Raw genomic sequence first — 17,876 nt, 5'->3', positions numbered from 1 at the left:
GTTTAAATCAAATCCTTCATATTTGATTGGACAGCTAACATGGGCGGGCTTATAGTTCAGCACAATATGGAGCTCCAGAGGACTGTTGGCTCCACACACGCCTCCCTCACCTGTTGTCAGATCAGGAGGAGGGAGAGATGAGAGATACTCTGTCTCACTGCAGAGCGACCACTTCATGCAGATGAATGGCGCCCAGCCTCCCTTCATGCTGCCAGTGTCCCCGCTCAACCGCTCAACATTACGTTACATTCCAGTCATTTAGCAGACGCTTTTATCCAAAGCGACTTACAATTCAGATTCTATTACATTTCTACACCGTAGGCACAGCTACGGGAGCAAATATGGGGTTAAGTGTCTTGCTCAAGGACACATCGACATGCGACCAGAGGCGCCAGAGCCGGGGATCGAACCACCGATCCTCTGATTGAAGGGCGGCCCACTTCAAAGGGCGGCTCACCACTTAGCCACAGAAAACTTAGCTGGTGGTTTTGTGTCGTCCGGTGGACATTTATCTGCTGCACTGCCCGCGCTGCAGAGACGCAGAGCCGGCTGAAAGTCGGTAAAAACATTACCCACTGCGCATAATTACCCAGCAGTGTAAGATGCATTCATGATGGGCTGGAAAGCTTCCAGTTGATGTTAGTATGATGAGAGAGAGCAGAGGGAGATGTGTTGCAGAGCCATCGCGCCTCACACCAGAGCATGTTAGCAGGACTTCATTATTGGTATATTTACCTGTTATTCAGCCACAGAACTGCTAATAAGAGTTTCACTGTTTAGAACTGTCCCCTTGTTTAATTCCATTAAAACCATGAAGTAGGAATGTTTTTAGCCCCTATTCAACCTATTCTTTGCCTGAACTAGGGCATTGTGTCATTTTGTAACACAACTTCTGATCACTAAACAGCAAAGGGAAGACATGATTCACAGTTGAGGCTGTGTAAAGTGAAGTTCATGTTTGAGTTTTGGTCGTAGAACGATGAGGCCCCAGCTTTTATAATGACATATATTTGTGAGGGTAGCATGGAGTAGCAACAGCGCTAGCACTGATATGCTTGCATGCACCGTTAGCGTGTCTCTGCTGCTCATTCAGTTGCTTGGTGTTGGAGTTACGTGGGTGTGCAGGATGACATGTTTAACATGTCCTTATATGGTGTTTGTTATGTTTGTTGCATGATGCCCCCGGACTGCTCGGGTTTTAAGCTTTAAAATAAGTTGTTGTTAAGTTTTAATATTTTTTCAGCAGAGAAAGTAACCATTTAGATTCCCCATGTGTGATCAGTTTATCCAAATAACAGCAGATAAGGGGGGGGGGGGGGGGGGGGGGGGGGGGTGGAATTAGGAACAAAGGTTTTATTTACAACCATGAAAAGCAAGCCTTGACCAATCAGATTTGAGTATGTACTGTACATTGTTAGTGTGGGACACCCCGACATGAAATGACATGCTTTTTACTGCATGCTGTTGATTTTAATGAGGACACTTGGCCTCCTTGGCTGACTTAGTGTTGTCATATTGTGTAACAGTATATTGATGAGTTTTATAATCTGTTCACTGACTAGGAGAGCACTCTATCTACTAGTAGTTGCTGTCCATTAACGGGGGGTTCTGCATTCCTGTTAAACGTCCGTAGCCTTTAGGGCCTGAAGTCCAATCCAGGCTCCTCTGGCTGAGCTGCATTAATGGGATGTAACTGGTCAACTGTAGCCACACAGTTGATGAAGGAGTCAGTAACTGTGACTTAAACAGCTGATGCCAATCAGTTCATTCGAGCACAACGTTTTGTGCACACCCGGCTTTCTTGAGCAATAAGGAATTATTACCGATATGACCATTATTATTCAGAACACATTGTAAGCTTAGCAGTAAACTTAGTGAGGACAAAGTTATCCTAACCAATGGAAATAATGTCACCAAGGTGAGATGAAGTGGAACGGTCCTTTAAGGCGATGGGGATGTTCACCGGCCAGTGTGATCTGAACCAGGAAGTCTGATCCGTCTTTCATTGATAGAGCCAAACTGTCTTTGTGGGGACTCACCTGCAGACCCACTAGTGTCAGATCATGGTGTGTTTGTACTGCCCTGTCTGTCTGTTTATCACACACACACACACAAACACACAGTGAAATCCTCTCTTGAGCCTTCACTCTAGAGGTCGGCTCTGGTCTGCACCAAACTGTAGTATACAGTAATATGCTTAGTCATCAGAACAGAAAAACAGCACTGGCCACACACACACACACACAGACACACACACACACACACACACACACACACACACACACACACACACACACACACACACACACAGTGCAATCCAAATGAGGGACTGCCATCCAAATCTCCAAATGCATCATCATCTTACCCCCCCAATGCCAAATCCAGCCAGAGGTGCCTGTTCGTTTCCATGACAACGGCCTGAAAGTATTATGTCATCGGTGAGAAGGGAGTGGGGAAGAATTTTGCATTCATGCAAACACACACGCTTGCATTCTCTCACTGTGTGTGTGTTTTGCTCTTGTTTCACCGACACACACACACACACACACACACTAAGTCCCCCCCCCCCCCCCCCTCAGAGCTTACGAAGCCTTGCCTTGTGTTACCTAACACTCCCGGGCTCACCCTGAGGAGAGGTGACATCATCATCAGTCATCTTTGGGGAGCTTTGTTCCTGCGCATTGCTCCTCTGTAAGTTAAACCTTAAGGTTCTTCCTCCTGCTTATGGGCAGATAATGAGACGAAGGGCCCCTGGGCACAGACATGCAAAGGGCCCCCTCAACCTCTCCGACACAGGAGCACGACACACAGACTTTATGTTGTCTTGTGTCTCTTCATAGTCGTTAAGCGTCTCTCCGTGGTCATTTTGAGTGTCTTTGTGGTCGTTTTGTGTCTCTTTGTCCCAATCACAACTCCGATCGATCATCTTGGGCCTTCAACTCGAGAACCAACGCAGCCAGAAGAACCCCAAAGCAGCTCTGAGTCCCCGAGGACTATGAAAAGAAACAAGCTGTCCCTGACTGTGTGGAGGGTTGAAGCTGGGACATAAAGACATAAAGGGAATTCTGCATAGCTCATAGTCAGCAAACCTGTGAAGTACGCAGCTTGTAACTTTCTCCAAATGTGGAGATTATGGCTTTGTAAAGCCCAGAATTAATAACTGGAAAGCCTCCTTGACGGACATGAAAAGTCACTTTCACAAAGCGTGTGTCCTAAAAAAAGAGTGCTTACTTCAGTCAAACACCAGTCAATATCCAGCAGGAGAAATGAAGGGAGGGAATGATGGAGCAACTTGCAACTCGACAGAGGCTCTCGGTGTGGAGGCATACGGACCAGGAGAGCACAGACACACTCTGAAATAAGCATCACACGACACATCAATGAACAAATACAAGAGTGGAAAATTACTATTTCTTAATTGGACGCTTACAGCAACAGGCAAAACCTATTCAGCTCCTGCAAGCAACGGACACGTTTTGAAAGTTCACTTGAAGTGGTTCTCGGTCATGTGAAGTCTCTTAAGTGATTTGACCGCGTGTGTGTTGTGTGTGTTGTGTGTGTTGTGTGTGTTGTGTCTGTCTATAGATCTTTGCCGCTCCATTTCAGGACTATGGACAGTGTCGCCCCCGCCGCCAGGCTATAGGTGTTTCTATGAGGAACAGTCTTAAAGTAATAGTAACTGATGCTGATATATATATATATATATATATACATATATATATATATATATATATATATATATGTATGTATATATATATATATATATATATATATGTATGTTTTTTTTGAGTATCTTCCTGGTTGGTACGTTTCTCTTTGGGTGATGTTTTCATGCTTTCAGTAATCATCCATACTTCTTCTATGTTCACAACCAGGTGTCTGACGCTTTTAAATGACCTTTGTGATCAACAGTGATGAAACATTAACATTGGCAGCTAGCATTAGACGTTTCAGCTGAAGGTACTCCCTCACTGATACGAATGCCCTTATCAACACATCTGCCCCTGAATGAAACCATTACCATCCATGTCGCTGGTTGTCAGTGCGGTCTGAAGAGAGCTACATCACACCGAGTGAGTGGGCCTGCGTTGTGCTTTGCTCTCATTTGCTGGGATATGAAGAGAGCAACCAGATTTGGATGTAAAACTAAAATATGCTGCAGTCAGTGGTTTCAGCCTTCTTGCTTCTCATGGCAAGAGATGAAGGCAGAAGGACTGGGCAGACAGTGGTGAAGGGGGCTTCCTGCCTCTACATTATATATTTAAAAAGCTGAGATAGCAGGAAATCCCCAAAGACTCTCAAGCATTACTCCACCTTCTCACCCCGCATCTCTGTGATGGTTATAAATAGATGTGAAAGATTGGGGGAGTGAGGGAGCGCAAGGTAAAGATGACAGGAGTGTGTCTCCACTGGGAATAGTACAGTAGATGAGTGAGGGAGAGCTCCAGGCCAACAGCTAGAACACCACTGTATGCATGTGCATTTCCCTCTCTACAAACGTTCAGGGTGTGTTACGTTATGAGACGACATGGGGATCTGTAACCTCACGACTAGCCAGCCGACAGGACATTCATCGACAACTCTGACTGTTAGCTTGCGGTCTTTTACCACCTGCGTGACAAACAGAAGTTTCTTTGGTTTTTATGAATAAAACCCCGGGAGCACTCATGGTCTGTCTGCAGTGAAGGTGGCTCTGCCTCCCCAGTCATAGCGATGGTGAGCACACATACAGTATGTGGTCAGAGGGGGTCATTACTTTGTTGCAATGCTCCTGACCTGATTTGTGTGACCATCTCTTCTGCTTTGCTATGTTTACACACAGAAAAGTGTTCTGTGCTCGCGTGGGTCAACATCACCAAAATGTCAAGGAGGCTGTCTAACAAGGCGAGAAGAGAAGAAAAAGGGTTTTTCAGTTTCAGCGACCACATTGTCTGTCTTCTACAATGACACAGTGGAAGGGATGACACCAGACACGCAGTGTCCCTTATCAGAGGAAACAAGCAAGCAAATGTTCCTCCATCACATCGTTACAAACGAGACAACTGTAGAACGTTGAATACATCTTTTTACACTCTGAACTGACTCTTTGATCCATTAGGGCCAATAAAACTTCAATCAGTAAATGATTTGATTCATGTGTGTGGGGAGCCAGTTGGAAGGTCTGTAATCACAAAAAATGCAGAAGCCGAAACCTCCTTCAGTGTATGGTCCCAGTGAGTAACTAACACTGGAACCATTGGGACGCCATCTTGGAACACAGTATCCGAGGCTGAGCATGATGCCGTTGTCAGTTCCAGCTCACTTATTGTATCTGTTGACTATGACATCTGTGATCAAGGTGAAGGTAACATGACTCATCTCTTTTGTTAGTGAGAAGAATGAAGTGTAGCAGTGAGATGAAAGATATTCCACGTAGTCTACTACTGCTGACAGACATTATGCAGACAAATATTAAACCAGTTTGAGGAGGATGAATAGGATGCAAAAGAGATTTTCACAGCATCTTATAAAACACGACGGCTGTCGTGGTGAAGCCTCAAGGAAAAGCAAAGGTGGCGCAGAGCTCCAGCAGAACGAAAACAAGCCGAACAGAAGTCCTGCTCCATCTCCATTCAGAGCCCTCAGTGGCTTCCAATCTGCCTGATAAATTAGACGAGCATGGGAAGGAGCAGGTAGGCGGGTGAGCAGGGCGGGTGGTCAGCTACCAACAGGAGAATGAAGCAGACTGAGGCAGAACATGTCCCCCATCAAGCTGAAGCCTGATTGCTGATTGACACATTGGCTGTTACTGATTGTGCAGTGAAGAAGAGGAGGGAGAGAGGAAAACTCTCTGGCCGTGTGTGTGTGTGTGAGTGTGAGTGAGTACTACAGCCAGCAGGGGTAGTTGGGGCCAGAGCACCATCAGCAGCTGGTATGGGCAACCCCCAAACAGCATGCATGATGCACTGCATCAACCGTATCACGGTGATGACGGCCACTCCTCCAGGTTGAGGCTGGCGGTCTGTTGTTTTTGCCCACCTCTCTGCCACTTAAACACACTGCGCCTCAAGGAGACTCACTGTGTTGCTATGGAGGCGCCCGGGCAGGAGTTCTGATATCGATGAAACCAATCAAAGTGGACGGATGTGAGTGACGCACAACTGTGGGTGCCGTGCACGGTTTCTCTGCTCTGTAGACAAATTGTAAATTAACTTTGACAGACTATGAAATCCTGAAAGGGCATTGTGATCTTCTATTTATCACATTAATACCTGCATTAGTCTGTGGCTCAGGGGGCAGAGCGGTTCGATCTCTGCCTCCTACTGTCCACATGTCTAAGTGCCCTTGAGCTTTACAGCAGCCCACTGGTCCTGATGCTGACGATGAGGATGGGTTAAGTGCAGTACCTGTTTGTAAATGATGATTGTAATAATGTTTTTACAGTTCTTGATGATAGTTTCCTATTCGGTAACGTTTTCAGGGTCAAAGCAAACTTTGGTGGAATCATTGCTTTCATGTTTAAGAAGACATTCAAATTAAAGTTTTACATGTGTTTTATGCAAACTTTTTCAAACTCCCCCCAGAAGGAGGGGGGTGTGTGTGTGTGTGTGTGTGTGTGTGTGTGTTCTCTAGCACCACATACTGGACACAGGAGGTGCTACAAAATTTGAAATGCATCATTTTCAGTGCCACGCACTCCAGACATGAAATAACATGTTAATTCGTGGACGCAGTGTCTCACGGTGGCAGGAATTAGCAGCTGCATCGCCGGCGTCCTGCTGGTACCCCAGCAATTCTTATTCAAAAAAGACAGAAGCAGCATTACCGTCTGCTCTGTGAAGGCCGGAATCTGGATGCTTGTGAGTGGTTATCAGCTCCAGTATGTGTGGAGTAGGACCTTTACATATACGTCCTGGCAGCTCTGAGAGCACGAGTCAGCATCGTCTTGTTGAACCTGAAAGCGCCCTCCCTATGCCTGGGTGTCTGGTATGAACATGTGTTTGAAGAGGATGAGTCACTCCTGGCGAGTACTGTTGCCTCACAACAAGAGGGGCCCCGTGTCCGGGTTCTCCGACTTCTTCCCACAGTCCAAAGACATGCAGCTTAAGTTGGTTGACTCTAAATTGTCGATATGAGTAGTAGTATAGGTCACCAATGTCAGCTGGGATCAGCTCCAGGCCCCCCCCCCCCACCCCACCCTTAAAGCGGTGAAAGAGAATGGATGGATGGAAAAACAACCCAAGAATGCTTCATGAAATCGCTCCTCGAGCGTGAAATGGCCAGTCCTGCTATGCTAGTTGTGATGCCGGTGACTATCACCACTGGAAAGCCACAGAGGAGACGTGTGTCCCATGTCAAGTCTCTGTACGACTGAACGCAGGTTGTTTACACCATTTTAACACCAGGAGTGTTTTTGCTGTTTGTGTTTATTTGCCTCAGACAGTTAACGTACAGTAGTGCCTGTGCAGACATCAGCTGTATAGATGCAATAGATGTGCCCGCCGCCATCTTCTGTCACCAGTGTCAGGTACAGTGTGTGACCTGCTCAACCCTATCAGGATTCAGCAGGGGACCATGAACGAGCAGCTTCCAGGAGTGAACCATTTGGAATAGAGTGTGCTCAGTCAACTGTCCCTACATGGTGGAAGGATTAAAGGAGAGTAAGAGTGTGTTGATGTATGTGTTCGAGTGTGTGGCCCCACTGGCGTTAATACAATCTCAGTCCAGCTCGTTTAAACCAGGAATCTCTGTGAAAAGCTGCATACATGTGTAACCTGGTCATACAGGAACCTCAGAGACCTGTGTGACTATGACACAGCCTACTTCCTGCATTATTACTTGGCAGCCAATACAAAGGTGTGTGTGTGTGTGTGTGTGTGTGTGTGTGGGCCCAACTTTGAGCCTGTCTGTGAAAGAGGAATGGGCTCACCCAGTGTTTTATTTTTGTTCTCATTTTTGCTTCAGACAAGATAAGGGCTGACAAATGCCACGCACAAGCTTTGATGTTAATTACTGAGGAGCGTTTGTCCACATTAAGCCCTGATTCCTGTCCCGAGAGCTGCTTGGTGTCTCTATGTTTGAGCGAACACTTAAATACAGCAGACATGCAACACATCCAGCTGTGGCTGTGAGATGGCCGTCTGCTCCGCTGCTTCGGCCCCTCTGTGTCTTTTTGCAGGCGTCTCTGCCTCGTGCTAGGCTGAAGAAGTTCTAGCAGTGGAACACAGTGCAGAGGAGGACTGCAGCCGCTCAAACACAGCGAGGGGGCTGGAGATGCAAATAGGTCAACGTAGTACAAAAACGGGGGAGAGTGGGTGAGAGCAGTGGGAGAGAAGTGAACTATTCTCTCTGCTCTCATTTTGCGAGGGAGTTTAGGCTGAAATAAGACCAAAGGTAGGTGGAATGATAAACTACTAACTTGGTTTATTCATTCATTCCCTTCTGGGTCACCTCCCTGTCTCCTGAGCGGGCCTGAGTGATGCAGAAGACATCCTGCTCTCTGGAAGTCACCTTGTGTTTCCTTGTCTCCTGTCACTCTGTGGCCATGCTAGGGGGGCACGGCTGGATAGTTGGTCCACACTGAAATACATCTGTTTATCAACTACTGGATGAATGAAAAGACATACAGGCCCCCCTCGGGACAAATTGTAGTAACTTTGGCCTTTGACCTTTCGTCCTGCGCCATCATCTGGTCAAAGCTTCACTTTGGTTCCAGCCTTTCTTTCCTGAAATGATGTTGGGGTGACTCGGTGACGGAGGGAGGGAGAGGCAGCCAACTGCTGTCACTGGTCTTGGCAGTGGAGGAGGGAGTCAGGAAGTCATGGAGGGGGGGAGAATAACGTTTTAAACCAAGCTCCGTCATTTCACGTCTTTCTCTGTTTTCCTTCACACTCTCGCTGTGTACCAACTTGTCTCTGAGTCTCACTCCCTGGATTCCCATGCAGAGAAGTGGAGTTTGCACCACACACCACCCTCTCCATCTTACCCTGAATGCCCCTCGCTCTATTTCTGCAGTGCTCTCTCTCACTTTGTCCTCACTTTGTCCTCCTGTGCTCCCTTTTTCTATGTCCCTGGTCTCCTCTTCCTGCTCATACACAATCAGGGCACAGTCAAACTGTCACACACATTTGGGCAAGTCCACACACTGCAGAAACACACATATGTATACACACACACCCTGTTCTAACCCTACATTGTGTCATTCTCTTCCAGCTCTGCACGAGTTCCCCACAGACCTGTTCACCAACAAAGAGAGAACCGAGGGAGCCGTGGCCCTGCATGTCCTGTGTGTAAGTTTACCTCTTAAGTATTCAGCTCTGCAATTGACTTGACGACGGCTTGACAATGGCATTAGTCCCGCCCCTGGCTCTGATTGGATAATCATTAGTCCCCCTGCTGCACTTATTCGTTGATTACTTTTTAATCGTGAAACAGCTGTTTCATGTCCCGATGCCTGACGAATCAGTGGACTTAAACTGGAGTGGGCGTATTCCAGGTCTGGACCCAGACAAACATACTCCGTCCTGCTGATACTAAAGTATCAAATGTGGATTAATACACCTCTGAAGATAGTCCTCACCTAATGCACCTATTTACTCCTGTTTGAGTAACATTTGCTCAAAATTACAGTGCCCTGCTGTTTGGGGAAATTACTGAGCCTTTTCTCAAAAATGAGACTACATTACAGCCAGCTGTCTTGTGAAGGAGAGGACATGGAGGATGAGAGTGAATCAGATACTGCATCTAATTCTGAAATGTGCATTAAAAGCACTGATCTGTATTCATTAGAGGAAATAAACTTGTTTTTGGATGTAACTTACAAAAGATCTGCAAAAGTAAGTGAATATTTCAGTGACATTGAGAAGTCCATACGATCTGGTGCAGAGACAGGTGGGTTTTGCACCAATCTTAGTGCCGGAGTAGCCGTGCTGTTTAGAACAGCACCTAATGCAACAGTTCTGTCTGTCACTGAGGTGGTGGAGGGTCGTTTGCTGATGGTGAGGGCAGAGATCGAGAGCTCGCTTTACTGCTTCGTGAACATATATACACCGAATCAGGGGCCAGAAAGAGCTCGCTTCTTCACTATGCTGCAAAACGAACTGCAGAGCTGCCATCAGGAGCAACTGATCATCAGAGGGGATTTCAACTGCACTCTAGACTTCACCATAGACCGAAATAATGAGGAACCACACCCACAGTCAGCTCAGTGTCTCAACAACGTCATCACACACTGAGATCTGAGAGTAAAACACTCACAAAACAAGGGCCAGCATCAACATGATAAGTGCAGCCAGGCTGGACAGAATGTACATCTCTCACAGTTCCAGACTAAAACAGCACAATCAATGCAGTTGGGTTCACCGACCACCACCTCGTCAGTTTAGGTTTGATAACCTCACTGGGTGAAAGGGTTAACTCCCACTGGCATTTTAATAATAAACTTCTGCAGGACATCACTTTTTGTCAGAGCTTTGGGGTTCTTTGGCAGCAGTATTTCAGTTCTCTGAAGCAGTGATGGGAGGTCGGAAAGGCACAGATCTGTGTGTTCTGCCAGCAGTACACCTCAAACGCCACCGCTAAAATCAAGTCTGCTGACAAAGAGCCGTAAGGAGCTCCTGGAAGGTCTTACCCAGCTCAGTCCAGCAGAGAGGGCTACGCAGGACGGAGAGCTGACGCTGGAAGAGCTGACGGCTGCAGTGAACCAGATGGCTTCAGGAAGGACTCCGGGAATCAACGGCCTCTCCACGAACTCCTTTCAGCAGTTCTGGAACATTATCGGTTCTGACTTGCATTGGGTTTTGTTGGAATGTTTTAAAACAGGATCACTTCCTGTTTCATGCCAGCAGGCAGTACTTTCCCTGCTGCCCAAGGAGGGCGACTTGGTCCTTCTCAAGAACTGGAGACCAGTGGCCCTGCTTTGTACTGACTATAAGGTGCTTTCCAGAGCCTTATCCAACAGACTAAGAGACTACGTGGAAGTAATTGTAAATAGCGACCAAACTTACTGTATCCGGGATAGAACGGCTATGGACAACATTTTCCTCATTCGTGATGTGTTTTACGTAGGTAAATTCCATGATGTAGATGTTGGTATTGTCTCACTGGATCAGGAGAAGGCTTTTGACAGGGTGGATCACTCTTATCTGTTTTCTGCACTCAGGGCTTTTGGGCTTGGTGATGGTTTTTTGGCTTGGGTGGGTTTGCTGTACAGTGGTGCTGAATGCATGGTAAAAATGAGAGCTGGGCTGAGTCGACCAATCCCTGTACAGCGAGGGATAAGGCAGGGTTGTCCTATCTCAGGGGCAACTATACAGCCTTGCTTTTGAGCCTCTGTTTTGAGGCTCTGTTTTGTAGGCTGAGAAGTCGACTCAGTGGTCTGTCACTGCCTGGGTCCTCCAGTCTTTGTCGTCCCCTCGCTGTGTCTGCGTATGCTGAAGATATAAAACATCTTCATCAGGGACCAGGGAGATGGTTTATGTCTGTAGGATACTTTGTCTCTTTATTAGAGGGCTTCATCTGCACGGGTGAACTGGGAAGAATCTGAAGCCTTATTGGTGGGACAATGGAGACATCAGACGGTGCCTCGCCTGCCTGGAGGTCTTCAGTGGGGAAAAGGAGGTTTAAAGGTGTTGGGTGTGTTTTTAGGCTCTGAGGATTTTCAGAAAAATAACTGGGAGGGAGTTCTGCGTAAAGGTTGTGAACTTCCGCTCTCTGGCAGGGTTGAAGGAGTCGAGGTGGGCCGAGTTCTTTGGCCCAGATGTTTCCCCAAAAGGCAGCTGGAGGTGCCTGTACAAGCTGCCCGTTGAAAAGCGGACAGCAGACCTCCAGTGGAGGGTTGTACATGGGGCAATAGCCACAAACACATACCGAGCACACCTGGATCCACACATTGGGGAGGAGTGTTCTTTCTGCTGTCAAACACTCGTTTGTTCAGTGTCCTCGGCTATCAGCACTCTTTGAATGTTTAAAAAGACGGTTTCAGGGTCTTGTAGAAGACTTTTCTTTCCAAAATACTGCACAAAAAAAGAAGGCTGTCCACACACTGGTGAACTTTTTATCTAGTTCTGCCAAGTTGGCCATCAGGCTGACACGGAAGAATCGGGCTCGGGCTGCCGGTAGTGAGGAGCTGGTGAAAGTTCTGGAGGGACTGTTGAAAGCCTGACTCAGGATGGAACACGCCTACTACCAGACGGTGGACAATATACAGGCCTTCAGGGACAGATGGACTACTGGGAGCATTTTATGCTCAGTGGTTGCTGGTGGAGAGCTGGTGGGGAACTTCTGAACATATTGATCATTGTAATTGATTGTTTATTTGTTCTTTGGTTCTTTAATTTGGTTATTTGATTGATTTATTGGTAGTTTTTTTATCTTTCCCATTTTTTGCTTTTCAAGTGATGTTTTAGTGTGTTTTCTGTTTTCACTGCAATAGTGAAATAAAGGGACTTTAAAAACCAAACCTCTCCTCTCCTGTCCTCTAGCAGTTTTGGTTCAGCTGATGCATGATCAGCCCCCCTGGCCTCTCCAGCATGGCTCAGCATGCATCAATAAGCCAGGTCATGGCTCCGATGGAGCCCCTCTGCCGTCAGTCTTACAGGCAGAATGTTCCAGTACACGATGACCCATGTTGTGCAGTGCTGACGGTCTCTGCAGGGTCGACTGTAGGGAAAGCTCATCCAGCAGTGCAGCGTCTCAGTGGAACTTAGCTGTGCATAAACAGAGCACTAAGAACTACAGAATGGACTGGGTTTCCACGATATTTCTGACATTATAGGCAATGTCACTGCTTACAGCGTGGCCACCCTCTGAGTTAGCCTTTTCCAGCAGCAGAGGGGCAAATGAAAATAACCTTTTCTGGGATGCTTTTAATGCTTAATAACAAAAACCCCAAAGTACAGTATATCATCACAAACTATTTTCCTGGGATGTCTAACCTTTAAAGTAATGTACTCTGTCATTTCACAGCAGGTGTTGCTGTACTTGGCTTTGTGAAGAGAACAGCGTTTACACTTTTGAAATGAGAATGGGCCATCGTCCACTGTGACATGAATATATCCATGTATAAATACGACCTCAAAAAGGTTTGGAACGTTGTAGGAAGTATCCAGAGCAAAAGATAAATGAGAGCAGTCTCCTCGACCTTGCTTGTTAATATTGTATCGATACACAATCATTTATTATACAATCTATTAATAGTTCAATTAGGGATGTCGGGATTAACTGCAGTTACATAAGTCTCGGTTTCATAACCGTGACAATTAAAGAAGTTACGATACCTATGGTGTCCTGATTCCTGCATTGAGACAGGTTTGTGTCTGTGCTGAAATCTGCTGTGGCGATAGTCGGGTAACACGTGTGTGTGCGCGCTGGTTTGTTTTGTGTGTTTGAGAGTCGTGCTACTCACCAAACATTTCAGAGGGAACCAACACTCCAGCCTTATATCTTCCAAAAAGGGCCTTAAATCAGCAGTCGGGGAGCATTTTGGTTAAAAATATGTGATCTGAAGATCGGCCTTGATGCTGTCTCGTCTGATAATAATACATGTGAACATTAAGTCCATGTTCAAATCGACAAGAGGAGAGATAACGTTAGTTACACTGACAGCAACAGCTGTTACAATGGAGAGGAGCCGTCCGGCTATGATATGGAGGTTCCATTTAAAGCGTTCAAGCTCCATTTAGGAAAATGAGTATTGGACGAAAGTAAATTATAACGTTATGTTGTGTTCAAATGTAATCTTGTAAAATGTGGTTTTGGTGAGAAACTGTAATAAATCCAGTTGTTTGAAGGAGATGTTTTCACAGCAACATAAAATAGATATTACAGATGAATTATGTCCTGTTTAACTTCCTATGGGGCCGATCATACGAGATGCATGGCAACAGGCACGGACGCTTTAAAAACGCGCCTTGGCAAACAACAGCCGGTGGAGCAGAGATGCGTAGGCAACCAGACGATGGAATGTAAATACCGAGAAAAAGATTACTCAGTGCAGACATCCAGCTCTTGCTGTTGCTCTGCTGTCGAATGAGGAGGAGGGGAAAAGGACATAGTTCATCGTAATTAACTATCGCTAATATCAATGACGTTCCTACCACATCTACCGGCAAATACACAGGAAGTCAGTGGTAAAGTAGTGAAGCCTGCCTCTTGCTTGATTTGATTGGTTGCCTCGGTCAAGAGTGACATTGACGAGCGCAGCGACTCCGCGCTGAACAGTTGAGAATATTTGAACTTTTTTGCGTATAAAAAACGCGGCGCGCGGTGCACCTTAGAAAAACTATGCGTCGCTGTGTTATTGGCCACTAACACTCAGGTGACTCAGGTATCGTGATAATATGGTATTGTGACTCAGGTATCGTGATAATATGGTATTGTGACTTAGGTATCGTGATAATATGGTATTGTGACTTAGGTGTCGTGATAATATGGTATTGTGACTTAGGTGTCGTGATAATATGGTATTGTGACTCAGGTGTCGTGATAATATGGTATTGTGACTCAGGTGTCGTGATAATACGGTATTGTGACTTAGGTGTCGTGATAATACGGTATTGTGACTTAGGTGTCGTGATAATACGGTATTGTGACTTAGGTGTCGTGATAATACGGTATTGTGACTCAGGTGTCGTGATAATACGGTATTGTGACTTAGGTGTCGTGATAATACGGTATTGTGACTCAGGTGTCGTGATAATACGGTATTGTGACTTAGGTGTCGTGATAATACGGTATTGTGACTCAGGTGTCGTGATAATACGGTATTGTGACTCAGGTGTCGTGATAATACGGTATTGTGACTCAGGTGTCGTGATAATACTGTATTGTGACTCAGGTGTCGTGATAATACTGTATTGTGTCTCAGGTGTCGTGATAATATGGTATTGTGACTCAGGTGTCGTGATAATATGGTATTGTGACTTAGGTGTCGTGATAATATGGTATTGTGACTTAGGTGTCGTGATAATATGGTATTGTGACTCAGGTGTCGTGATAATACTGTATTGTGACTCAGGTGTCGTGATAATACTGTATTGTGACTCAGGTGTCGTGATAATACGGTATTGTGACTTAGGTGTCGTGATAATATGGTATTGTGACTTAGGTGTCGTGATAATATGGTATTGTGACTCAGGTATCGTGATAATATGGTATTGTGACTCAGGTGTCGTGATAATACTGTATTGTGACTCAGGTGTCGTGGTAATATGGTATTGTGACTCAGGTGTCGTGATAATATGGTATTGTGACTTAGGTGTCGTGATAATATGGTATTGTGACTTAGGTGTCGTGATAATATGGTATTGTGACTTAGGTGTCGTGATAATACGGTATTGTGACTCAGGTGTCGTGATAATACGGTATTGTGACTTAGGTATCGTGATAATATGGTGACTCTGGACTTGACTTGAGACCCTATACCCTAGACTTTGGCTTCGTCCCACTTTGTACTGAGCAGCCAAATATAAAGTTACAAAAACACACTATGACTATCTCTGCCCAGACAGTAGCCTTACTTGAGTTGCATTCGGCGAGTATTTCTTCGGACTTGTTTGGCAGAGCTTCTCCTGCAACCGGGGACTGATCCTCCAATTATGGCTGCGGAGAAAACAGTGAATGTTGACTTAAAATCTGGGAATTCCGTGATCTTCTCTCTGCAGGTTAAAGTGGGGGAGCACGGGGCAAGTTAACTGTTTCTCCTTCAGGATCCAAGTGTGTGAACACAAAAAGGCAGTGTGTTGCTCGACCAGTGAGGTGGGCACTGCTACCTCGGTTTTTCGTCCCGGGTACAAATATTGTCTTTGCCTCCTTTTAGCAATGTTAGTCGCAGTTAGAACAGCACAGTGTGAAGGTGCACGCTGGTATTCATAGTCGTGGTGACGTCACTTCCCTGGGGTTCCTCTGGGGCTCGTCCATTGAGGCACCAGTGTTGTGGTTTCAACCAAATCTCACACTCAGGTGAGATTTTAGCGCCTGATGGGCGCTTGGCGTGGTTTTACGCTTTTATCTTTTACATGTAGGTCTCTCTCTTTGTTCCCCCCACATGGTGAAGTCCCAACACTGGTATTTGATTTAGCTTGAAAACAGAAAAGTCAATAATAACACTTTGAGTTCCAGCTTAATTTTAATATTCCAGCTGCTGTACTGCAGAACCCCTCCAACTGAGCTGCCGTCATCACTTCTAAGAAAAGTTCTGCTCTCAAAAACCACAACTCCAGATTTAAGGCCTTCGGTGTCTGCATGCAACATTAAACATGCACACTCATTTACATATATGTTGCACACATATTTCACTCCATATCCACCGCAAATCTGAATCAAGATTAAACCCAGTTATCAGGGTTACCTGGGACCTTCGACCTTTTGCTTGCCCTGAATTAACAAATCTTTTCAGTGAGCCTTGTACACACACACACACACACACACAAATGTGACTCAAGAGGAACAATGACTCTGTGTCATTCCTTTGAAAGGCTTCATCATTACAAAGTGTGAAGATATTCATGCATTTCCTTTGTTCACACATCCCCCGTCAGTCTGTCGTCACTACCTGCCGTTCTCTCTTGATCATCGCTGTCTGTCTTTCATCTCCAGTCTGTCTCTGCTTCTCCGTGCTCTGCTTTTTGTGCTCTGTGATGCCAAATAGAGGTTTGGTAGTTTTTCTGCATAATACACCAGGGAAAGAACACATTAAAAAGCTTTCAGTAGAGTATTTACATTCTTAGTGAATCCTGACACACATTGTAGTGGTAAGAATTTGAAAGGTAATTGAACAATGTTGTCTGTATAATAAACAGCATGCATCAGGACAAGCTGCCTGAGCTTTCTACTCTTCATTTATACTTCCAAACGCAAATGCATAAAAATCCAAATCCAATGTTCATGCTTGTTACAGAGGGGTACACAGGAAGTAACATAAAAAGGTGATGGAAAACTTGGGCAAGAGTTTAACAAAAAACCAAGAGGATCAGGCAGCGGCAATTAGATACATTTATTACCAGTGTAGCCGAACAGGAACAAACACACTAAATACAGAAGCGTAGCCGTCAGGGTCTCTAAGGCAAACATAACAAACAAAAACCCCCACGCTAACTGGAAAAGAAGAGGTCAGCTGGCCTACAAACAAACAAAACAATACTGAACTCCCTAACTAGCCACAAAACAGGAGAACACGTTACAAAATAAAAAGGCAGAGAACCCCTGCAAAGCTTCCATTAAGTACAAATGCTCTTGGTAGCAGCAACAATAAACCCACAGCGCCACAGGCCCAGAGTGAACAAGACGGGGCCGGGAGCCACTGGAGTCGGGGGTTGATATTCAGCTCCACTGTTGAGATGAGGACTCTCAGGTGTGGGTGCTTCAGTGATCAGCGAGGGGCGTGGCAGACCTTAAGTCAGGGGGCGTAACAATACTGCAAACGAGAGCTGTTAAGCAACACAAGAAAACTTCTTAAAGGGACAGTAGTGATGTTTAGTAGTGTGGTTGTGAGAGGTTCTTCTCATAGTGTTTTACTACAGTAGATGGAGTTTGGAGAAACAGACAGGAGTACCAGCTCCAGAGCAAAGCAATGTACTGCTGGGGACGGCGGCAGCATCAAAACCTGTTTTAGCCAAAATGCCAACATACTGAAGCCACATGACTCCTTTTGACAAAAAAAAGTAATTTCACCCCACAGAACACAGGTCTACTGCTGCCTCCATCGGTTAGTTAGTTAGTGTTAGTGTGCGACTTTGGTGAACCTGAACCAACTCCGTAAAACACCAAAGTAGATGGATATAAGGGCTTCAGTTCCCTGTCACAAAGGGCTGTCTCACAACAAGGTGAAGCAGTAACAATATTCTAAATATAGCGTACGTATTCATTCTATTAGGTGTCTAAAATATGTCCGCAGCAGT

General features: G+C 45.7%; 1 protein-coding gene across 1 annotated transcript in view; it reads left to right on the top strand.

Annotated features, from left to right (window-relative positions):
• The window catches only part of LOC306696616 (sodium/potassium/calcium exchanger 3-like), a gene marked incomplete at both ends in the record, with an annotated part of 42,291 nt that overhangs the window by 12,140 nt on the left and 12,275 nt on the right, over positions 1 to 17,876 (top strand). The window contains one exon of the mRNA XM_079160277.1: positions 9,193 to 9,269. Coding sequence (XP_079016403.1) covers positions 9,193 to 9,269 — 77 coding nt within the window. The remainder of the gene's footprint in view (positions 1 to 9,192; positions 9,270 to 17,876) is intronic.

This window comes from Pholis gunnellus (assembly GCF_910591455.1).
Source record: "Pholis gunnellus genome assembly, chromosome: 5".
NCBI lineage: Eukaryota > Metazoa > Chordata > Actinopteri > Perciformes > Pholidae > Pholis > Pholis gunnellus.
This window is presented reverse-complemented; position numbering and strand designations above follow the sequence as displayed.